At 53.8% G+C, this 24,063-nt stretch overlaps 1 protein-coding gene across 15 annotated transcripts; it reads right to left on the reverse strand.

The window, feature by feature from the left end:
* Positions 1 to 6,397: 6,397 nt before the first annotated feature.
* On the reverse strand, positions 6,398 to 11,358 carry TUBB4A (tubulin beta 4A class IVa). Of its 15 annotated transcripts, none has more exons than XM_029217896.1 (5): positions 11,245 to 11,301; positions 10,601 to 10,709; positions 10,382 to 10,492; positions 8,027 to 8,052; positions 6,405 to 7,954 (listed from the first exon to the last, which is right to left on the reverse strand). In XM_029217896.1, the coding sequence occupies exons 1-5, from the start codon at positions 11,299 to 11,301 to the stop codon at positions 6,995 to 6,997; spliced, it is 1,263 nt and encodes a 420-aa protein (XP_029073729.1). In that variant the 3' UTR covers positions 6,405 to 6,994. The 15 variants fall into 15 exon arrangements, with proteins under 15 accessions (XP_029073739.1, XP_029073729.1, XP_029073740.1 ...); XM_029217907.1 differs by having other exon boundaries at positions 6,405 to 7,354; positions 7,961 to 8,052; XM_029217902.1 differs by having other exon boundaries at positions 6,405 to 7,683; positions 7,930 to 8,052.
* Between the last annotated feature and the right edge of the window lie 12,705 nt (positions 11,359 to 24,063).

The raw sequence follows: 24,063 nt of genomic DNA on the forward strand, positions 1-24,063 counted from the left end.
ACACACACACACACACACACACACACACACACACACACACACACACCTCCAAACCCTCCAGCCAAGACATAGGTGCATGAGGCTGAACACAGCTCGGTGCCACCTTTCTCTCCAAGAGGAGCTGGATCTCAGCCAGGGCTGGGGATCAGGGGTGCAGAGTACCCGGGGCATCCTTCTCCCCTTCTCATACTCTTGGGCCTTGCTATAGAATGAATGTTTGTGTTCCTCCCCCACCCCCGAATTTACATGCTAAGTCTTTTTAAAAAATTTTTTATTTTTTGGGCTGCACTGAGGAGGTTGCAGGATCTTAGTTCCCCAATCAGTGATTGAACCCGGGACTACAGCAGTCCAAGTGCAGAGTCCTAACCACTGGACCACCAGGGAACTCCCGGTGCTAAATCTTAATCCCCAAGGTCATGGTATTAGGAGGTGGGGGTCTTTGGAACATCATTACATCATGAGGGTGAAGGCCATGAATGGGATTAGCGTCCTCATAAAGGAGACGTCAGAGAGATTCCCTCATCTTTCCACCATGTGAGGACACAGCAAGAAGATGGCCATCTATGAACCAGGAAGCAGGCTCTCACCAGGTACCAAATCTTCTGGTGCCTTGATCTTGAAATTCCAGCTTCCAGAGCTGTGAGAAATAAACGTCTGTTGTTTATAAGCCACCCAGTCTATGGTATTCTGTTAGCAGCCTGAATGGGCTAAGTCAGGCATAGCATTTGCAGAGATATCCCCAATTCTTCTTCATTTCTGAAATTTACTCCAATTCAATCCAATGGCAAACCCATGGGATGAGGATAAAGGAAGAGTTCACATCCCTGAGTGAAAGTGGGACCCTCTCTGTCCCTGTTTCTGCATCTTTTTTTTTCTTTTTTGCCGTGCTGTGCAGCATGCGGGATCTTAGTTCCCCAACCAGGGATTGAACCTGCGCCCCCTGCAGTGCAAGTGTGGAGTCTTAACCACTGGACCACCAGGGAAGTCCCCCCGTTTCTGTATTTGTTACAAGTAAGTATGGTGCCTGCCTCAGAGATCCTGTGAGGGTTCAATGAGAGAATTCACATGAAATATTTAGTATGTGGTCAAGCCTGAACGGAGCTTTTGATATGTTCTCTGTATGATTATGGGAGATGGGTCAGTGAAGTGGTTAGAGAATGATTTTGGAGTCAGAGAGACTTGGGTTCAAGACCTGACTTAGTTCTTTAATGTCTGTGTGACCTTAGGCAAGTCATTTGACCTCTCTGTATTAGTTATCTATTGCTGTGTGACCTATCACCCTAAAGTTAGTGGCTTAAAAGAACACACATTTATTATCTGACAGTTTCCCTGGGGGCTGGGATTCTGGACACAGCTTAGGCGGGTCCTGTGCTGCAGGGTCTCTCAGCTGTAATAAGGTGTCCATTGGGCTGTGGTCTCATCTGACGGCTCAACTGAAAAAGGATCTACTTCCAAGCTCACGATGTGGCCGTTGGCAGGATTCATTTTATTGTGGACAGAGGACCTCAGCTCCTTGCTGGCTGTTGGTCAGAGGTTACCCTCAGTTTTTGCCATGTGGACCTTACCAACCTGCTTCTTGCTTCCCCCTAGCAAGCAAGCTGAGAAGTCAATAGAGAGCTCACCAAGACAGAAGTCACAGGTTTTTGTAACACAGGCTTGGAAGTAGCATCCCATCGCCTTTGCCATATTGGTGCCATATTACATCTATTGGTCGGAAGCAACCTTCAGGTCCAGCCCATGCTCAAGGGGAGGGAATCACACAAGCATGTGAATGGGGGAAGACGGGCATCATGGAGGGCCATCTTAGAAACCACCTTCCACCTCCCTGTGTCTTTGTTTTCTTGCTTTAGTTAAAAAATTTTTTTTTTTATTTTTTAAAATTTTTGGCCACACTGCGTGGTTTGTGGGATCTTTGTTCCTCAACCAAGGATTGAACCCGGGCCCTCAGCAGTGAAAACTAGGAGTCCTAATCACTGGACCGCCAGGGAATTCCCATGTTTTCTCACTTTAAGAGGAGGAAAACAGGGACTTCCCTGGCGGTCCAGTGGTTGGGACTCCACGCTTTCACTGCCAAGGGCCTGGGTTCGATCCCTGGTCAGGGAGCTAAGATCCCACAAGCCTCACCACACAGACGATAGATAAATAAATAAATAAATAAATAAACTTCATACATCTTTATTTTAAAAAAAAAGGGCTTCCCTGGTGGTGCAGTGGTTGAGAGTCCACCTGCCGATGCCGGGGACACGGGTTCGTGCCCCGGTCCGGGAAGATCCCACATGCCGCGGAGCGGCTGGGCCCGTGAGCCATGGCCGCTGAGCCTGCGCATCCGGAGCCTGTGCTCCACAACGGGAGAGGCCACAACAGTGACAGGCCCGCGTACCGCAAAAAAAAAAAAAAAAAAAAAAAAAAGAGGAAAACAATACACCTCACGACACGTGGATTCACTTGCTCGTTCATTCAGCAAAGAATTACTGAGTATCTGTGTGGTATAAACTGTTCTACGCACGTGGTGAGCAAGGTAGTTAAGTTTCCTTGAAGCTTACATTCCGGTGGGTAGGGCAGGGGACAGATAAAAGAAACAAACCTACAAATAGACGAGATAATTTGAGTTACTGGTAGGTGTTCTCAGGGAAATGGAACAAGATAAAAGAGGCAGAGTGACTGGATACAATTTAGAGTTGCCAGGCAAGGCTGCTCTGAGGCGGTGTCCTTTGAACTGAAACCTGTGGACGAGAAGGGGCCGGTCATGTGCACCTCGGGGGAAAGAAGGAGCAGGAACGGCATGTGCAAAGGCCCTGAGGTTGGATTGAACTTGATATGATCAAGCGCATAAAGGCCACAGCAGTTTCAGCTTAGGGGGGGAGGGGGAGGGGGATGAGGTTGCCATCATCAGTCATCAGCGAGTGGAGACCAAGGTGAGAAGTTTAGGTTTCAGTCTGAGTAGCATGGGAGCTGCGGGAGGGAGGGTTGTGATTTGCACATAAAGGTTCCTCTCTGGCTGCTGTAGAAGGAGGATGCTGCACACTGCGGAGGGCAGGGGTGGCAGCAGGGAGCCCAGGGAAGTGATGAGGGGGAATTGCCTGGGTGAACAACAATGGTGGCTTAGACCAGAGTATAGACGGCTGGAGAGGAGGGGGTCAAATTCAGGATAGGATTTTTTTTTAAGATTTATTTTATTATTTATTTATTTATTTAATTTATTTTTGGCTGCATAGGGTCTTAGTTGTGGGCACGTGGGATCTTTGGTGGCGGTGCACAAGCTCTTCCTTGTGGCACACGCGCTTCTCTCTAGTTGTGGCACGTAGGCTCCAGGGCACGTGGGCTCTGCAGTTTGCAGCACGCAGGGTCTCTAGTTGAGGTGCGCGAGCTCAATTGTTGTGGCGTGCGGGCTTAGTTGCCCTGTGGTACGTGGGATCTTAGTTCCCTGACGAGGGATTGAACCCGCGTCCCCTGCATTGGAAGGCGGATTCTTTACCACCAGACCACCAGGGAAGTCCCCAGGTTACATTTTGGAGACAGAGACAACTCGACTTGAGACAGGCTGGGACCTGGGACCCTTTGCTGCAGTGCTTGGCCCCGGATACACCTCTCTTTGAGCAACAAAATACAAGGAAACTATATGGGACTAAAAATAACTCAGTACATGTGCAGTTGGGGCAAATTCTGGACCCAAAATATGCAAAGAGACCAAGAAAACCCAACTGCCACTTTTGAAAAGCCTGGAGCAAAAACAGGGTGTTGGGAGCAAAAGCAGGGTACTGGGCATGCTCTGTGCACTCAACACCACCAGAGGGGTGGGCAAGCCACCTAAGCCATCCCTCCGGCCCGACCCCCTGGACACACCCCGCTACCCTCACCCCATATAGAGAACCAGCTCGCCCCCCTGCACCCCTGCTCAGCAAGTGAACAAGCAAAGGAAATTAATGTTTGTTCTCGCTCCCTCCTGCTGCTGCAGGTGCCCCAATAAAGCCTTGCCTGAATTTCTTGTCTGGGCTCCAGTCAATTTCTATTGATTGGGGAAGGCCGAGAACCCTGGTCGGTATCAGATTCAGCAAAAGATAAGAAGAATGTGTTGGGTCCAGAAAACAATGAGTCCAGGCTGACTTCCAGACGCAGGATTTGAGCACACAGGTGGTGCCATTTCTCGGCGAAGGGGATTTAGTTGGGCAGAACAGGGAGTTCTTCTGGGGCCACATTAGGTTTGGGATAATAAAGACAGCCAAGCTCACTGCCTAGTTCGTCGTCTTTCTGCCCCACCGCCCAGTGCTGGGCTGGGCCTGCTGAGATGACGGTAGCTGCAGGCTGGATTTCGCAGGTTGCCTTCCCCATGCTTCTCCTTCCTCCTGGCTGAAATGGGACCCAGGGAGGGGGCTGGGGCCCCATCTGGGGCTGGTGGTCCAGCGAAGAGCCTGGTGGAAAAAGTTAATTGGCTCTCAACATCCCTCCTTCCCTCTCTCTCTCGTTCCTCGTTGGCCTTTCTCTGTACCAGAAGCTGGGGGAGGGGGGAACTACATTTCCCAGACTTCTTTGCAGCTCTGGTTCTGGAGGCAGATTAAGTTCTACCAATGAGAAACGCTCATGAGAGATTTGGAAGGTAGAAGTGAGGCAGAACTCTGTGTGTGTGTTTAATTATTTAAAATTATTTTAAATTCACTTTAATTAATTTTTGTTCAGCACTCTAGCGGACCTATCTCTGTGGATTTGTGGGTGTTGGGCAGTGTTTCTGAACTCAACAGTTCCGGTGGCAGCCTCCTGATTCTCCACTGTGCAGAGAAGCAGCTCCCAGGGTGCTGTTCCAACTTATTCCAGGGCTACTCAAAAGGTGGTCTCATAGGAGCATTATCAGCATCACCTGGGAGCTTGTTAAAAATGCAAAGTCTCCCCCCCTCCCCCCCACCACTGAATCAGAAACTATACGGTGGAACTCAGGAAGCTGTGTTCTTGCAAATCTGTCCTGGTGACTCTTTTGCACACGAAAGTTTAAGCACTGGCCTATAGCTCCCTCTCTCAGCCCCTCCAACGATGTTGTAAGCTCCTAAATCCTTGCATCCAATCCCTTTCTGCTTGATATGCCTAGAATGGTCTCTGCACTGAACCCTGGCTGATAAAATGCAATCAGAGTTCTAGACTTAAACGGCCAGCGTTTGAATACCAGGTCACCACTTCATAGCCATGGGACCATGGACAAGATACTTTGTAACTTCCATAGCTGGCCATAGCTGTATCTTCCATCCCACATGCTCTTCTAGAATCTTGCCACTCTACCCTCAAGAGGTGCAGTCTGTAGTCCATCCCCTTGAACCTAAACAGGGCTTTGTGAACACCTCAATTAGGAGTCCTCAGGACACCAAGCAACCCCTAAAGTTAAGTCAGAAAAATGCAATGAATTCTGCCTTGCTCTCTCAGGATGTTTGCTCTTGGAGAACCCAGCCACCATGCTGTGAGGAAGCCCAAGCAGACTATGGAGAGGTACTGACACCCTTCTTCTACCTGCCCCTGCTGAGCCCTGAGGCATCAACTTGGCAGTCATGTGAGTGAGCCACCTTGAAAGGAGATCCCTCAGCCTCCAGCAGGATTCTCTAGCTGATGCCACAGGGAGCACCAATGAGCTGCCTTGCCAAGCCCTGCCCAAATTGCAGAGTTGGGAGCAAAATAAATAAATGCTGTTGTTTTAAGCCCCTACATTTTTTGGGGGTGGGTAATTTGTTACTCAGCAAGAGCTAACTTATATACTTTGTCTCTCTAGAAGCTCAGATCTTTGTTTTTTGGACACGCTGTGCAGATTGTGGGACCTTAGTTCCCCGACTGGGGATCGAACCTGCGCCCTCTGCAGTGAAAGAGAGGAGTCCTAACCACTGGACCGCCAGGGAATTCCCTAAAAGTTCAGATCTTACAGGGTTGGTGTGAGGTTTATGACATAAGGCATGTGCCAGGCCATCAAAGTGCTTCACACATATCAGTGACTCTGGCAGGACTGCCCCTCGGGCACTACCCCCGGCTGCCATCTACCCAGCTTCCTTCCCTAGAGACTCCTCCCTCCAGCTTTTCATTCTTGCAAAATGCCCACAGAGAGTGGCAGCATCTCCATCACTAAGAACCCACCCAGTGCCAGGTACCGTGCCCTTGAGTCCTTACAAACATCCTTGAGGTGGTGCGTGGGGGGAAAACATATGAGCCCATTTTACAGGTGAGCCAGTCGAGGCTCAGAGTGGGCCAGCATCTTGCTCAACACCAGAGGGTGAGTTAGTGGCATAGCCTGGCCTGTCTGACTCTGAAATCTCTGCCCTCTCCCCACCCCCAGACTAGAAGTTCCTTCAGCACCCACCTCCATCCCATAGGGAGGAGCCCTCACGTGACCTTCCCACAGGATGATGAAAAGTACACTCGGCAGAAACACGGCAGGACAACAATTAATTTATTGAGGGTGAGGCGGGGGGAGGGTCGGGGAGCAGCCTCTCTTGCCCACATGCTCCAGGGCTTCTTTCTCCCCCAGCAGCACCCCTGGAAAACCAAGGTCGGCGGGAGCTGACGGGAGTGAATTCAGGAAGGAAATGGGGAGTCACGGAAGCCAGAAAGGTGGTCAGTTCAGAGGGTGGGTGGGACTTGTGGGGTCAAAGGTGAGGCAAGTTCAGAGATGAAGGGAGAGACTCAGAGGGAGGGGTTGAAGTAAACCAGGGCTTATAGGTCTGGGGGGTGCAATGGGGCTCGTGGGGAGGTCAAGGGTGGAGAGGTCAGGGGTGAAGGAGGGAACATGGAGTTAAAGGTGGGGCTTGTAGGGTCAGAAGTGAAGCTGGGCTCATGAGGGTGTCCAAGGTGGGAGAGTTCAAGGGGGGTCAGAGATAAAGTGGGGCTCAAGGGTCAAAGGTTGGCTGGGGAAGAGGTGCAAGGTTGTAGGGTCAGAGGGGAGTCAGGCTGGGAGGTGAAGCAGGGGGTTCTTGGGGGGTCAAAGGTCAGCATCCTAGCAGGGCGCTGATGTGAAGTGATGGAGGCGGCCCTAGGCCACCTCCTCCTCGGCCTCCTCCTCAAACTCCCCCTCCTCGGCCGTGGCGTCCTGGTACTGCTGGTACTCGGACACCAGGTCGTTCATGTTGCTCTCGGCCTCGGTGAACTCCATCTCGTCCATGCCCTCGCCCGTGTACCAGTGCAGGAAGGCCTTGCGCCGGAACATGGCCGTGAACTGCTCCGAGATGCGCTTGAACAGCTCCTGGATGGCCGTGCTGTTGCCGATGAAGGTGGCGGCCATCTTGAGGCCGCGGGGCGGGATGTCGCACACGGCCGTCTTCACGTTGTTGGGGATCCACTCCACGAAGTAGCTGCTGTTTTTGCTCTGCACGTTGAGCATCTGCTCGTCCACCTCCTTCATGGACATGCGGCCCCGGAACACGGCGGCCACGGTCAGGTAGCGGCCGTGGCGCGGGTCGCAGGCGGCCATCATGTTCTTGGCGTCAAACATCTGCTGGGTGAGCTCGGGCACCGTCAGCGCCCGGTACTGCTGGCTGCCCCGGCTGGTCAGCGGCGCGAAGCCGGGCATGAAGAAGTGCAGGCGCGGGAAGGGCACCATGTTCACGGCCAGCTTGCGCAGGTCGGCGTTGAGCTGGCCCGGGAAACGCAGGCACGTGGTGACCCCGCTCATGGTGGCCGACACCAGGTGGTTGAGGTCCCCGTAGGTGGGCGTGGTCAGCTTCAGGGTGCGGAAGCAGATGTCGTACAGCGCCTCGTTGTCGATGCAGTAGGTCTCGTCTGTGTTCTCCACCAGCTGGTGCACGGACAGGGTGGCGTTGTAGGGCTCCACCACCGTGTCCGACACCTTGGGCGACGGCACCACGCTGAAGGTGTTCATGATGCGGTCCGGGAACTCCTCGCGGATCTTGCTGATAAGCAGGGTGCCCATCCCGGACCCCGTGCCCCCGCCCAGCGAGTGGGTCAGCTGGAAGCCCTGCAGGCAGTCACAGCTCTCGGCTTCCTTCCGGACCACGTCCAGGACCGCGTCCACCAGCTCGGCACCCTCTGTGTAGTGGCCCTTGGCCCAGTTGTTGCCGGCTCCAGACTGGCCTGAAGAGGGAAGGGGAGGGGACACCCAGGCTGATATGGGGAAAGCCCACCCTCCACCCCGCTCCCAGCCATCCTAGTAGTTGAATAATAATAACAAAATCATTATTACTATTAGTATTGTTATTATTATGACTTATTCTCTCGGGTTCCATCCTTGCTTCCCTTCACCCAGCAGCCAGAAGGATTCTGATAAAACCTAAATCATGTTCTACCTTAGCTCAAAATCACCCCAGTTCTTTCATCTTTCAGTAAAAGCCTAAGTCCTCCCTTCGGCCCACAAGGCCCTGAATGACCTGCCCCGTCCCCTCCCTGCCCTCCCCTCCTCCCTCTCTCCCCCTCGCTCACTCTGCCCCAAGCACACAGGCCTCCTTGCTGTCCCTGCCACACACCCGGCACAGTCCTGCCTCAGGGCCTTTGCATATGCTGTTCCCTCTGCCTGGAATGCTGTTCCCTCACATACCTACATGTTTCCCTCTTTCCCCTTCTTTAGGACTTTGCTACCCGCCGCAGAAGTGATAAACCTGTTTTTTTTTAATTAATCATGTTTATTGTCTGTAATTTCACTGGGGAATGCAAGCTCCAGAGGACAAGGATTAGGATTAGAATATTGGCTGGTATTTTTGTGAGCAGGTAACATTTCTTCTTGCCCCCTCCTCTGCTTCCATCCTGGTCTGGCCCCCTCACTGCCCATCTGGATCAGTAGAGCTGCTTCTGCCTTAGTCCTCCCACAGCCTCCCCCCAGTCTGTTCTCCTTGCAGCAGCCAGAGGGCACCGGTGAGCACCTGAGTCAGGTCCTGTTCCTTCTCTGTCCACAGCCCTCCAGGATTCCCACCTCCCGGGGATAAAAGCCCAAATCTTCCCTACAGCCTACGAGGCCCTGCACGACCTGCCCCCATCCCCTCCCTGCCCTCCCCTCCTCCCTCTCTCCCCTTCCCTCACTCTGCTCCAGCCACATGGGCCTCCTCACTGTTCCTCCAACACACCAGGCCTGGTCCTGCCCCAGGGCCTTTGCACGTGCTGTGCCCTCTGCCTGGAATGCTCTAACCCCAGGTACTCCCCTGAATGACTCTTCAGGTCTCTGTTCAATGTCACCTCCTCTGAGAGAATAGGATTTGAATTGGGTGGTCTGGCTCCTGAGTCCACACTTTTCTACCACCTCCCCTGCCTCACCTATCAGAGGCCACAGAATCTTTTTGGCCCGACTGGAGCCACCCATAATCATCCTAGAATCCCTCACATCTCCTGGTCAACCTCATTTAGTCTTTCCACAGCCACTTCCTGAGGACCTATTGTGCGTCATACCCACACATGACCATCATTATCTTCCTGAATCTTTGCACAGACCAGAGAGGGGAAGTCACTCGTCCAAGGTCACATAGCTTGTCCCGTCAATCCCTAGACTCCAGAGTAAACTACTGTGTACTAGGAGGAGGGGCCTGGGGGAGGGGGAGCCTGGGGCCTGATGTCAGGTGGGGCTGTGCATTTAGCTTGACCTAGAGGTACCGGGAAATGTTTCCTACACGGTTGTTCAGAGCGTGCAGGCCCCTTCAATCTGAGGGCTGCAAATGTGCCCACTGTCTTCACATATGCTGTTCCCTGTGTCTTACACACCTTTCCTCCCTTCATTGCCTTTTGGTCAACCCTAGTCCTATTCATCTTTTAGGCTGCAGACATTAATAGTGATAATGATAATAAAAATGACAACAGAACATCAAATGCTTAGTTATCTTTTCCTCTGTGCTAGGCATTGTTCTAAGTTCTTTATACGTGTTAGTGGCTTTAAGTCTCACAATCCTGAAAAGGAAGTTTTTGTATAATCCCTGTTTGAAAGATGAGGAGACAGGCACAGAGAGATTGAAGGGCCTGTCCAAAATCACCAAGATGCCTCAATCAGTGGCTGAGTTTGACTTATTTCTCTTCTCTTCCCACTTATTTATCTTCCCAGCTCCCTCCACCAGCTTGGGGGTGGGGGCAGAGAGCTTTATCTGTTTTATTCTTGGCTATATTCCCAGGGGGTACAGTAGGGCCTGGTATGCAGTAGGTGCTAATAAGTGTTTGTCGACTGCATGATGTGGCAGAACAGGGATTTGAACACCGCAGTCTGGCTCAGGTCCATACTGTTAAATTAAAATGCTGGTTCTTCTCCGGGAAGCCTTCCCTACCCTGCGCCTCCCCTGGATTCCCACAGTGGCCTGTGTATCCGCTTTCCCCGCTGGCCTCTGGGTTCCTGAGTCTAGATGCTAGGTGAAGAATTTTCACCAAGCATGTGGAAGTGAAAGAATCTGGGGAGTGGGGGCTTCCCTGCCTGTGTCTCATTATGGTGACTCACCAAACACAAAGTTGTCAGGACGAAAGATCTGGCCGAAGGGACCTGAGCGGACAGAGTCCATGGTGCCCGGCTCGAGGTCCACCAGCACAGCTCTGGGGACGTAATTTCCTCCTGCAGAGAAGCAGATGGAGAGCAGCTTGGTCAGCGCCAGGAGCCAGTATCCTGTCCCCTCCCAGGCCCTCGCCACCCCCACTCTGGCAGGTGCCCCCTGCCCCTTACCTGTGGCCTCATTGTAGTACACGTTGATTCTCTCCAGCTGCAGGTCACTATCCCCATGGTATGTGCCAGTGGGATCGATGCCATGCTCATCACTGATCACCTCCCAAAACTGGGGGGGGGAGGGCGGTGGTAAGGACCAAGAAGGTGGAGCCGGTGGCCAGGTCTGCCCCACCTCCATCTTCTGGGCTCGGGACCCCCACTCACCTCCCTAGCTGCCACCTGTCCCCCAGGCAAGGTGAGTGTGGAACCTAGAGGCAGAGTGGGCGGACGAGGATGAGGCAGCAAGAAGGGAGCGGTGGGGGCGGGGTGGAGCAGACTCACCACCGCAGCCCAGCGGGCTGGGGTCAGCGCTCCCTGGCTGCTGCCGTGGGGAGGGGCGGGGTCTCTTTGTGCGTGCGGAGGGGACAGTGGGCCAGCTGTGAGGCCAGCTGTGGCAAGCGGACAGAAGCCTGGGCCCCACCCCCATGGGCCTCTTTGTTCCCAGCTTGGCCCTGCCCCCTGCGCCCTTCCCCACCGTCCCTGGGGTGCTGGCCTCCGGGGGGACCCCGTTCCCCAAAAGGCCCATGGTGGAGGAGCTCTGCGGAGCTCGGTGGACCGCGCTCCGCATCTCTCGACCGCCTCCCCAGGCCCGGTCCCTCGCGTACCTTGGCTCCTATCTGGTTGCCGCACTGGCCGGCCTGCAGGTGCACGATCTCCCGCATGGCGGCGGCGCTGATGGTGGACGCGGCGGCGCTGGTGCTGATGCTGGGAACTGCGGCAGCGAGGCGGGTGGTGGACGCGGCGGCGGCGGCGAAGCACGGTCCCTGCGCTCCCGGGGCGCCTCTATATGAGCGGGCGGGGCTCGCGTCACTGCAGGTCACCGGCCCGCTCCGCCCCCCGGTCCCGCCCCGGGACGGAGGGTGCGGGGATTGACGGATACCCCTCCCCTGCCGCCTGGAGACCTCTGGGGGCAGGGGCTGGGGCGAGCCGGGGCTCCGTGCGCCCCCCACCCCAGGCCGTGGGGGGTGAGGCCTCTCAGGCACCAACAGTACCATCTTCCTCCATCCCACCCCTCCCGCCCCCAGCCAGGCCTGGCGACCCGGGTTTTGCAGGGATTGGGCGGGGGGAGGGAGAGCGCCCGGTAAACAAGCAGCCGGGAGATTCTGCCTCTCCCGGCTCTCGCCCCGAACGACCCTGCCTCAGTTTCTCCGTCCCAAGCCTCCCTCCCCATTCCGTTTAGTTCTCGTTCGCCAGACCCTCGCATTAACCGAGAGGGCTCCTAGTGGGGCCGAGCTGGCCGCTCCGGAGCAGCCGACAGTTTTGGGAGGAGGGGGCGGTCGGTTTCTGCAGGACTTGTCTTGAAGCTGGGTAGTAAGTAAAACCACGATTTCCCTTCCATGTTTGACTGCGGATGCTTTTGGAAGCTGATGGAGGTTTCGGGGGGACTGTTCGCTCCCCCTGGACACCTCGGTTGGGCTTTGGGTCTGTCGCAGGTGGGGTCACCCTCAGCCTTGCCTGGGGTCGAACATCAAAGATTAAGACTTATAGCTGGATTACATACTGCGGGGATAGAGGGCTTCCGGCGGGCTGCCTTACTCCCCCCAGATCGGCACCTCTCTGCTCCATTGTTATAATTTATTCCAATCCATCGTCCTGCCTTTGCATTTATTACTATTATGACCTTGCACAGGCCACTTGGCTTCCCTCTGGCTGAATTTCCTGCAAGATGGGGCTGTCAGGAACCCTCTAGGCGGTTAGGAGGGTCCAAAGATGGCCCAGTTAACAAGATGGCCCCGGTTTCCCCTCGCAGAGTAAACGATAAATCGTAGCTATTAGTATTACAATTATTATTGTAATACTGGGCAAGACTTCCTGTGCTGCCCCACAAGCGAAGGCCAGACTTCTTGGGGCCAATTTCTGCTGGCAGCCTCCGGCTCTGCCATCCCTGGAAGCCTCTCCCTCCTCCTCCACAGCTTCTGGCTACTGCGGGGTGGGGGTGGGATTAGCCAGGTAGGCTGAAAGGCTGGGACCTCACGCTCTCACCAGTGGCTTCCAATTTTGTGGTTCTCAACAGGGAGCGATTCTGCCCCGTAGGGACACTTGGCAATGTCTGGAGATGTTTTTGGTTGTTATGCCTGGATGGGTGTGTGTGTGTGTGTGTTACTGGCATCTAGTGAGTGGATGTTGCTAAACATTCTAGGGTGCACAGGACAGTCTCCCCCTCCCCCCAAAGAATTATCTGGTCCAAATGTCAATAGTGCTCAAGGTTGAGAAACACTGTTATTTGAGAAAAACAAACAAACAAACAAACAAAAAACAACTGAGTTAGATCTTTAGGCTCAGACTAGACACCAGAATAAACTCCTGATGGATCAGACAGTACAAACGAGGGTGACCCCCTCCCCCTCCCCCCAGCATCTGTGAATTACTTCCTCTCTCTGTGATTTAAACGTGTACAGCATCCTGGGACTTCAGTAGGTCAGATGGTTATGGAGCACAGTCTCCTGGGGGTCAGCAGAATCCCCTAAGCCAGAAATTCTCAGCTGGCGGTGATTCTCCACCCCCCGCCCCCCCCCCAACACACAGGGGAAACTTGACAATGTCTGGAGTCATTTTTGATCTTTACAACTTGGGGCTGTTATTGGCATCCAGTGGGTGGAGCCTAGGGAGGCTGCTCAGCGTCCTACAGTGCACACGGCTGGCCTCTGCAGCAAAGGATAATCTGGCCCCAAATGCCAGTGGCAATAGCCAAGGTCGAGAAACCTGATTGAGACTTCTGAGGTTATCAAATGTTGTTACGGTTGTTCCCCGAGACCCGGTTCCCGGATTGAAATAGGAAGTCCATCAACACATGTTAATATCTGTCAAAAATTCATAAACCCTGTGTTGGCATTTTATTATTTAATATATCAAGAATCATCAAAACATAAAAGTGGAAGTGGCCCTGCTGGGAGGGGCCGATTTGGAGTTCAGCCCCAGAAAAATGGGGCTTCCTGTGTCACCCTACCAGGGCAAGGCTGATTTGGGGTCAGGGCTGAGCTCCAGGGAGGTGGGGCTTCCTGCATTAGCCCACCTTGGTAGGGATAGCCCCCTGGAGAGCACAGGTTCTGGTGAGCAATGGGTGCCCTCTATCTTTCTCTGAATTGGGGCATCCCTTGGGTTCCCTAAGGGCCCTCAGGGGAGGAATACAGAGAGGGGAAATGAGGAGGAAAGTGGCGAGCAGGGGATGGGTGGTCTTCTAGCACCTGGAGACTCTGGGACTTGGCATCGCCCAAGATGTAGAAAGCCCGCAGGGATGAAGTGGGGAGGGGTTGGGGTGGGCTGACGTCACCTACACCCCAAGGCCGCTCCCTCTTCAGTCTGGCCTCTCCCGGGCTCCCTTCCTGGGAGATGAGGAGTGCCAGGTGTACCCAATGGCTCTCGGGCAAGCAGAGCCTCCCTGGTACCCAGGTGCCCCATGGCATCACTTACCACCCAGAAAGCCATCAAAGCTCCCTGCAAGAATCCGAAGATGGCATCGTAGGGGTGGTGCCATGGTCCAAGACCCGGATGTAGCCAAGGACAAGAAAAGGAGCTGGATGGTGGGCCATAAGAGCCAGATTTTCTGTCCCCAGGAACTGGCCTGTACATAGAGCTGGAAGGCGGGCGGGCAGCGCCTTGAAACCCTGGGAGCAGATATCCAGAGGGACTCCACCCCGCGGCTGCGTTTTTGTGCCCACTGGCCTGTCTGAGCCTGTCAGTTTTATATGGAAATGGATTTCAGCCTCTAAAGAGGGTAGGGGCTGTGGCCCCCGAAACCATCATTGTAAGAGAACTTCATGCTATTAATATTGGGAGAATTGTTAGATGGTGAATGATTTCCCAAGAGTCAAGTGAGGCCCTCTGGATACGCTCATACTGTGACCCGGCACTGCCACTTTCTGCCAGTGTCAGATCTCTAATCGAAGCAGGTTGGCCTCATCAGGGGGCCCTCAAAAAGCAGAGTTTGGGCTCTTGGTTTTGAAATGGAAAACAGAAAAAAAAAGGTGGGGGAATTCCCCGAGACCCAGAACATTCTGTTCACAAAGTTGACCATTCGGTCCATAAAATCAGGGGAAGGCCTGACTCCTAGCTGTGTGTGGTCGGTCTGTGCACCTCCTGGCGTTGTTGGCATGCTCCCCTGGGACGGAGGGAGTCTGTTTTGCCTGCTATTAATGATAATAGTGACCTTTAGGGCAGATCCTGTTCTAAATACTTTGAGCGAGTCAGCTCATTTATGTGTTAACTCATGAAACCACAACCCTAGGAGGCAAGCGCTATTTCCACACCCATTTTACAGATGAGGAAATGGAGGCCCAAGGACATTGAGTGTCTCACCCAATGTCACACACAGTTGAGGCTGGGAATAGAGCATGTACATTCCAGCTCCAAAGCCCTGCTATCACTACAGGAGACTGTAGTTACTTTGTTACTTTGTCTTTCAAAAAAAGGGGGGCCGGCTGGCAGTCGAATGGGCTGCCTTTCAGGAAGAAAACGTTGCTGGTGTGAAGGCAGCCGTGTAGCATCACGTGCACTGTGGCCAGGGCTTCTGTGTCGTTGTGTCTGCCCACCACAGTGCCCAGGTGCTCTGGGCTGGCTCCGATGTGTGCGATCCACTTCTGCCAGCCGAGTATATGCCTGTGGGTCATCGGCTCCTTCCCAGGGGTTCCCCCACCCCCCGCCCTGCTCCTCCTGCCACTTTATTACCCAAAACTTAGAGCTACACCTCAGCTGGGTCTGATTTCCCTTCCCCCTGCCCTTGGTGGAGCCCAGCCCTGGGCATGGACCCAGACTGGCATGGGCCCTCTCCAGCTGCAGGGAGGGGGAGACAGAGGGTTCTGGAAGTTGCTGTTCTGGGACAGGGATGCTGAATGAGTCTTAAGAGAAGATGGGCCCTCCCCGTTCTCGCCCTCCTGACTCTGGGGGAACACACAAGCTCTATGGAAGCTGTGTCTGGCACTGCTGGCACCAAGCATGGGGTGGGGGCGGGCGGGGGGACAATGGAGTATTTTCTGGCCTTGCCGGGCGTGCAGCCCACCTCGGGCCAACACTCACCACCAAATACACCATGGAGTACATCCCGATGGAGGCGTCCACAGAATAGAAGGATTTCCTGGGGGACAGGCAGGGGCAGGGTGGACATCAGCTGGGGCTGGGGTGGGGTGGGGATGCTTCCTGGGTTCCCCTCCCTGACCGCCCACTCGCCTGGCATCGAGGACGTCTCCGGGGTGCCCTGTGCAGGTGTAGTTGGTGACGTAGCTGCTCTCGAGGTCAAAGGAGGCTGGGTCAGGCAGGCACGTGGCCAGGAAGTGGGGCTGCAGGTGACCTGTGGTCATCTTGGTAATGCTGGTCGGGGAGCAGCTGGCCAGGCCGCCAAAAATGAAGGTGCCCAGCTGCTTGTAGATCATGGCCGTGTAAGTGCCGCTCATGAAGGCTGGCGAGCTCAGCTGCAAGAGCTTGACACGAATCAACTCTCCCAGGCTGATCTGTGGGGCCGTGTGAGAGGGGTGAGGGGTCACTGCTGAGGGCCGAGGGCACAACAAGAGTAGGAAAACCCCAACCCTTTGTCTCAGACAGGTTCATATGGAAGGGAGGCTGTTCTTTCCCAGTAAACCAGGCAAAAGGGTGGGGCTTCTCATTCCATCCCGCACACACACACACAGATGGGTGACTTCTCCCACCCTTGTGCCTGAAATGGTTAGGATTTCCTAAGCCAATAAGGCTTTCCATATCATCAAGAAAAGGGGGGGGGGGTCCCATAACTGAAAGGGGAGGGACTTCCTGTTATACCAGGAAAAGAGGCGGGGCATCTCCCTAGTTTATGTCAGACATAGGTAGGATTTCCTGTCCCATATCTGAAAGGGGCAGGACTTCCTGTTATACCAGGAAAAAAGGTGGGTCATCTCCCTAGTTTATGTCAGACATAGGCAGGATTTCCTGTCTCATATATGAAAGGGGTGGGGCTTCCTGTTATACCAGGAAAAAAGGATAGACTTCCTCCCAAATGCCTGAAAATGAAAGAACTTCCCTTGTCACTGGGAGAAAGAGGCAGGATGTTCCATGTTTGAAAGGGGGAGATTTCCCAGATCCCCAGAAAAGGGGCAGGACTGCTTCCTGCCTTCTGCATATAAGGAATGGGGCTTCCCTGTCCACTGGGGGGCAGGGGCTGAACTTCTTGTTCCATACCTAAGGCAGAGAGGTGGGTGTTTCCTCTATATTATGTCAAAAGTGGGGGGCTAACCTTTTCCTCAAGGAAAGGAGTTTTATGCCATTGAGCAGTGAGATTTCCCATTTCAGTAGGAAAAGAGGTGGTACTTCCTCCTGCCTTAGATCTATAATGGGTGGGGTTTTCCACTTTGCCAGAAAAACAGATGAACTTTCCCATGGTGTGTCACCATGGCCTGAGGTGAAAGTGGCCACCCTCTTACCGTGAAGATGGAGATGAAGAAGCCCATCTCTATGAGTGCCGAGTCTTCGATGATGTAATGGGCCACTCGGGGGTATCCAATGGTGGTGTCATTGCAAAAGAAGCCCTGGATGTGGGGTACCAGCAAACCGGTCTCATTCAGCACGATGGGGAGACTGACTGCAGGGGGTGGAGATGACCCCACTCATGGATGGGTCAACTGAGGTTTACCCTCCTTAGGCCTTCTGGCCAGTCTGTCCTCCCGGCATCTCCACAGGCTGGACATGGGGACATGCGCAGAGAGGACAGTATGGCCAGGAGGCCAGAGGAGGCCAGAGCCCCAGGGACCCATTCACTGGTGGGGTCCTGTGAGTGAGGTGGGTGAGGGGTTAAGATCAGGAGGGGATAAGTGTGGAAGGGCTCGCTCTTTCTGTATGTGTGTGTGTCCTGATGTATGTGTGTATGATTGTGGCTCTGCGTGTGTGTGTGTGAATATGTGTGTGTGTGTTGCTGGGTATCTATGTCTATGACATGCGTATGTGGTGTGAATAGGTGTCTGTGGTACACATGGGTACATGTCTGAGTGTGTGTGCTCCTCTCTGCGATGTGTGTGTGTGTGTGTGTATGAGAGAGAGAGAGAGAGAGAGAGAGAGAGAGCGATTATGCATTGTGTCCATGGATGTGTGGGTTGTGTTGGTGTGTGTGTGTGCTTGTATCTGGGATCTGTGTATGTGTTCATGTCTATATCCATGGCTCTGTGGCTGATTGAGCTGGGAGGGGAGATACTGGTGGCAAAGTTGTGTGTGAGCAGTGTCCAGGCCCCCTCACCTGACACTGCCATCCTGAATTCAGACAGACCAAGGGGCTTGTCTCCAGCAGGTGCCAGGCTCTCTGTCTGGCCCACTCATCCTCAAAGCCTACACCCAGGCCTCCCTCCCCTGTCTTGACCCTGTCATCCTGTCACCCACTGAAGTTTAGTGGAGCCAGGCAGCTGGAACCCAGCCTCCAACAGTCCCCAGCTCCCTTACTGGGCTGGGAGGGCAAAGCTAGTATCCCAGCCTGGCCTCTCCTCCCCAGTGAGGAGGTTTTGGTCACTAGCTCTGCCCACCGGGGAATGGGGGTGGGGGGCGGCCCTGGTATATGCCAGCCACACATCTAGACCCTAAGCAAGCTCAGGCCACGCAGATTCCCAAACACACAGGGTCTGACATGCACAATTATACAATACAACCACACAGTCTGACCCAGACACCCAGATTCAGATGTACACACACAGACATATAATGCAACAATATACCCACAATACACATAGGCCCATATAGACCCACACACACACCTGGCTACATAAATACCATTGGATCCGCCCCCAGCCCAGATGCATAGTCACGGGCTCCCATAGATCAAGTGCATGCATAGGAGTCACCCACAATGAACACACACCCCCGAAAACCAATACAACACACAACACAACATGCAACCCAGAGACCTGAAGGGACACACACATACCCATGCACACACGTGTGCATGAGCATACACACACAGAATCATACTCATTCACATGGATATAAGTTCAACACAGACCAGCCCCAGACATACGGATAGACCCAGGGGCTTGCACACAACATACACACAGATACACAATACAAACATACCTCCCCCACTATAGACACATAGACTCAGATCCACAACTCAGAGACATGCAGCAAATAAAATCATATGAAAGACTGAAAAAAAAAAAAAAAGATGCACAGCCAGATGCTCACCCAGCACCCAGACCCAGGAAGACAGGTAAACACACAAAGTCACACTTGTGGAGAGTCCCTATCGTCCCCATTCACACGAACACACATTGACCCAGACATCCCAGAAACATGTTGATGAACACACCGATGTGAAGACACACAGCCCAAGTACACACACCAGGGCAGGCAGCCAGCCCCCAATCTAGCGACCCTCAGATAAAGACAGGAAGACAGACCCCTCCACTGCCCCTTGGGTGTCCGCATGGTGGTGGTGCGGGGCGCTCAAGGACGCTGGGGAGGGGGCTCACCCAGCAGCAGACAGAACAAATCCAAAGCCACCAACAGCTTGGCGGTCCAGCAGTGTGGCAGCAGATGGCACGGGGGTGGTTCTCCGCGGGTCCCCCGGCCACAGGCACTGGTACCGGACCACCAGCTCGGGCAAGGCCAAGACAGTACGTGGTAAGCTTATCGACTGTGCGGGGCGAAGGGGTGGGCGCGCCCACCCAGACTGGGATTAGAGCTCGAGAGTCGGGCCGGATACAGCGGGGAGAGGCTGGCCTGAATGGTGAAGACCAAGGTGGGCAGGGGCGGGGTCCCATTGTAGGGCAGTAATTAGATGACCAAGGGGGCGTGGCCTTCCCGAGGGGCCGGGGAAACTGAGGCCTGTCTGACTCCGTTAGCTAGGAGTCCCCAACCCATACAGGGACTTGACTGATTTGGGGTAAGGTCTTGAAAGCATGGGTGAGGTCTGGAAGAAGGTAGAGAGAGGAACAAAATGGGCGGGGCCTAAATGCTCAGACAAAATGCTCAGAGACCCGCAGGCTGTGGTGTCCCCAGGGAAGTTCAGACTAAGGATGGGGATGGTTCGAAGGCCTGGACTGGGAAGCGGGCAGGGAGTTCTGGAAAAGTGTAACCCAGGGCAGGGCGGAAGATTTCAGATAGGAGACAATAGAAGGGCAGAGACGTGGAGAGGATGGTGCAGGACGAAGGAAAGTAGAAAAGTGGGTGGGGTAGGAAAGTGGGCAAGGCCTAGAAGGTTGCTGTCTGAGAAGTGGGCGGAGCCTGGGGAGAATGATGGGAAAGTGGGCGAGACTGGGGGTGGGCAGGGCTTGAGACGATGATGGCTAGGAAGTGGGCGGGGCCTGGGAGAATGACATAGAAGTGGGAGGGGCTGATGAGAGGGCAGGGCTTGGGAGCTTGGGATCAACTCTGAGAGGGGCAAGCCCACCTTTTTCAGGGTTCCGCGGGTCAAAGCCATATCGGAGTTGACGAGAGTCCTCCTGGGCCAGCGGTCTCCGCGCTGGGCATTGCAGACCTTGGGCGATTCCCTGGTGGTCATTTTCGGGCTGAGAGCCAAGCTGGGTAGGAGGGTCCCTTCCATGTCTATCAACTGTTGTCCTGTCTTGCCCCGCCCCTCCGGGAGCCCTCGCCGTTCCTCATTGGTCGGGCGCGGACCAATGGGAATTCGCCGCCGGGCTTATCGCGTCTTCCACTGTCCCCGGAGCAGCACCCTCCCCTCGGGGACCCTGGATCGCACCGAGTGGGGATGGGTGAGGGTCTTCCATCCCACTCCTGCTTCCCACGCTCTGTTCCCTTGTCCAAGGCCGTCTGATCCCGCTCCGGCCGCCCGTATCCCCGCTACCCCGTTGCCACGCACCTTCCTCCGGGCTTTGCAGTCGATGCCGAAGCACCTTTCCTTCCTTTCAGCCTAGACGCCCCCCTCCCAACGACCCATTCAGTGCAGCCCTGGACTGAGGCGCCTGGTCCACCAGGGGTCGCCCGCGGCCTACGCTGGGTGTTGCTTCCAAGGAAAGGGACCCAGAGGTGCCTTAAGGGAGGGAGGGATAGGCCCCCAAAAGGAGGGCCTGGGTCCCCTCTGTGGGGGGTGGATCTTGGATGGCTCGAAGGGTGGGACCTGGATCTTCACTGGGGGCGGGGCCTGGGTTTCTTGTACTTTGTGTCTCTGCCAGTCTCTCCAGGTCAGCCTGTGTCAGTGTGTGACTTGAGTGCCTTTGGTGGTCTCTGGACATCTGATATTGTCTGTCTCTGAATGCATATCCCAGAGCCTTTGAGACTCTTTCAGGCTATGCGTTAGTGGGTATGTGTGATCATGGGCACGGATGTGTCCTTTTGTGTGCTTGTGGCCAGCTTGGGCAGCTGATCTTGTGTATCTATGATTGCACCTCTGGGCATGTCTTAGCATGTGCCTGTGTGGTGTATCTCCACCACTGTTTTGGCATGTGTGTGATTGTGGGTCTGCGATTGTGTGTCCTTCTATTCTTGGTGTCTATGCTCTGAATATGTATCTCTTGGATCTCTGTGTGTGTCTGTGGCCAGCTTTGTTGGCTACTCTTGCGTATCTATGATTATGTGTCTCAGTGTGTGTGTGTGTGTGTGTGAGTGTGTGTATGTCTGTGTGGTGTATTTGTGTGTCTGTCTCGGTTTGTGTGATTGTGTACCGCCTGAATGGGGGTGTCTTTTGTACAACGGTGTCTGTCTGGTGGCTGCCCCTCCGGGCCAGTTGGAGAGTCCCTTCCAGGTGGTAGCCCTGCTGGGGCTTCCTTCCTGGGGCAGGCTGGCTAGTTTCCCAGCAGAATGAGCTGGTTTTTCACAGACGGGGCCCCTCTGAGGGGTACCCAGGGCCCGCCCTGGTTTGCCTGGGTCTTCCCCATCCCTGTATCCTTCCACTGCCATTAGCAGGGAAACACCATTTCCTGCCTTTGATGTCACTGATGTTAAATTTTCCCTTCCTCCAAACAGCTAAGGCCACCGGTTTCTTTCTTTCTCTACTTATTTTTTTCGCTTTAAAAAATTTTTGTGTGTATGGCCACTGGTTTTTTTCTTTGTGCGCTCACACCTGACCACCATTCTGTATGTAACACACATGCAAAAACCAAAACAAAGCAAACATGGAAAATGCAGGTGGGCGGAAGCTTGCATGAAAGGTCCACGATCTCTTTTTCAGATCACTCTCCTAAGTCCCCCTAGCTTTTTAATATACCTTCCAGATATGTGCTATGCAAATGTATCTTTGCTCTGAAACCAAATCCACATTCTTTGTTTTCCTAGCCCTTAGAGATCTCTAATGAGCCCCAAAGAGATGACTCAACCTCCTCCACAGCTTGATTCCTGAACTGATTCTATGAGTGATAATCTGACCATTTCTCTTTCAATGACTCTTTCGGCTATTTCCGTTCAGAATACTTCCTGCCTGTTTTTGGCTCAGATGTCAGCGCTTGTTTCTGGACCCTGGTGCTTCATCCATAAGATCAGACCCCTGCCTACAGTCACGCAGAGGCACCAGACGGTCAGCCCCACTGGCAGCAGTGATGACTAGTCCTGGAGAGCACCTACCGTATGCCAGGTACTGTTCTGGCTCTCGATTCTGGACAGTAATCCTAGCAGGTGGTCCCTGTGTTAGCTCGACTTCTCAGATGGGAACCTCAAGGCAGAGAGGTGAAGGCATTTGCTCGAGATCATACAACTAGCAAGAGGTAGAGCTGGGATTTGAAGTTAAGTGGTTTGGACCTTGTGCTATTGTTGTTCCTCAACCAGAAGCACGCTGGTGCACGCATGGGCCCCCCCCCATCCCCTTTCCTGATCCCTGAACACGCATCACACTGGAAACACACAATTCCAGAGTAGCTGGATAAGCACCCCAACTCCACAAAGCCTAATTATGCCATCATGCCTTGTCGTGTTTACCCGATATCACAGGTGCACTCCTGTACCAGGTCTGTGTTTCCCTGGCCTATCCAGGGCTGAGGAGACTTGGACCCAGCTTTTCCAGAGACCTGATTAACTTGGAGAACACAGTTCCCCTCTCTGCATCGATTTCCTCCTTCAACACATGTGGATACGCCCTCGGCTGGAGACCAACCTCACTCAACCCTTCCCTTCTCTTTTTTCTTCTTTTCTTGGTTCACAGCCCCCCATGGGGTCCCGTGCCCTCTCACTGTGCACTTACCCGGCAATCACTAAGGGTCTCTTTCAGGCTTTGCCTCTCCCCTGGGGGACGTGGAAGATCCACGCCAGTGGAAGGTTGACCCTGGGGGAGTCCACATACGGGATGGGAGGCAGTCGGGAACCCAGAGAGAAGGAGGTGAGTTTGCTAGGAAAAATCAAGGCATACTTCTTGGAGGAGGTGCCTGTTCACTGGGCCTCCGAGAGGGAAGAAGGGTGCCACCCCCCAACTGCTTCCTGCCCAATCCCTCCTTTGAGCCCTATGATGGTAACAGTGAGAATTCAGGCCTTTCCCCTAGAGGTGAGGAAAACCAGGGCCCACGCTCACCTCAGGGAGACAGCTGAGCACAGAGGTGCAACTGTACTAAACCGTGGGGTGCTAGGCAGCTGATGCCGAGAGCTCCATAGTGGGCGGGGCTGCCTATCTCAGATGTCCCGACCACAACAATACGTCATGGCGCTCCCCGGCTGCGGCCTGAGCCTTCCCCTGACAGGCATTGTTTCCCTGCTCTGGCGGGGGTGTATAGAACTCTGCTAAGCCCCTCGGCATTGAGAGAGTTCAGAGCAGTCACTGTCAGTCCTTGGATCGATGACTTCAACTTTTGGAGTCTTAGTGTTTTTACATCCGCTTATTGGAATTGTAGAAAAGCGTCAGTGACCCCGCTCACCTGGAATGAGCATTTGCCGTGTGCCTGGCACTGCTCACAGCAAGCTCTCAGCTACTCTTTGAGACCTACTCTTATTCCCATTTAGTAGATGTGAAAAGTGAGGCTCAGAGAGGTGAAGCAGCTTGCCCAAAATCACACAGCAAGAAATCTGAGCGCTAAAATTCAAGACTCTAGACAGGGGCAGCAAATTTTCCTCTGAAAGGGACCAGAGAGAGTAAATATTTGGGGCTTTGTGGGCCAGACAATCTCTGTTGTAACTACTCCACTATGCCATAATATTGCAAAAATCACCACAGACAATATGGAAACAAATGAGGGTGGCTGTGTGTCAATACAGTTTTATCTGTGGACACTGAAATTTGAATTTCACATGATTTGCACATCAGGAAAGAGTCTTCTTTTGACTTTTCCCAGCTGCTTCAAAATGAAAATAATCAAAACATTCGGTGTCGGGCTGCAGTTTGTCCACCTCTAGAGCGCATGCTGGTAACTGTTATGCTATACTGCGTTCATTTATTCATTAAATCAGTCAATACGATTGAGGCCTGCAATTTTCTAGGTTGGAAACAAGGCAGGTGGAGATACTCCTCTTTGGGAGATAACAGTTTCATGGGGGAAACAGCCATGAGTGAGCAAACAAATGAACAAGAATATCTCACATGGTGGAAACTGCTAGTAAGGTCATGT

Source organism: Monodon monoceros, unplaced genomic scaffold, assembly GCF_005190385.1.
Source record: "Monodon monoceros isolate NGI ecotype Baffin Bay Population unplaced genomic scaffold, NGI_Narwhal_1 Super_Scaffold_12, whole genome shotgun sequence".
Lineage (NCBI taxonomy): Eukaryota > Metazoa > Chordata > Mammalia > Artiodactyla > Monodontidae > Monodon > Monodon monoceros.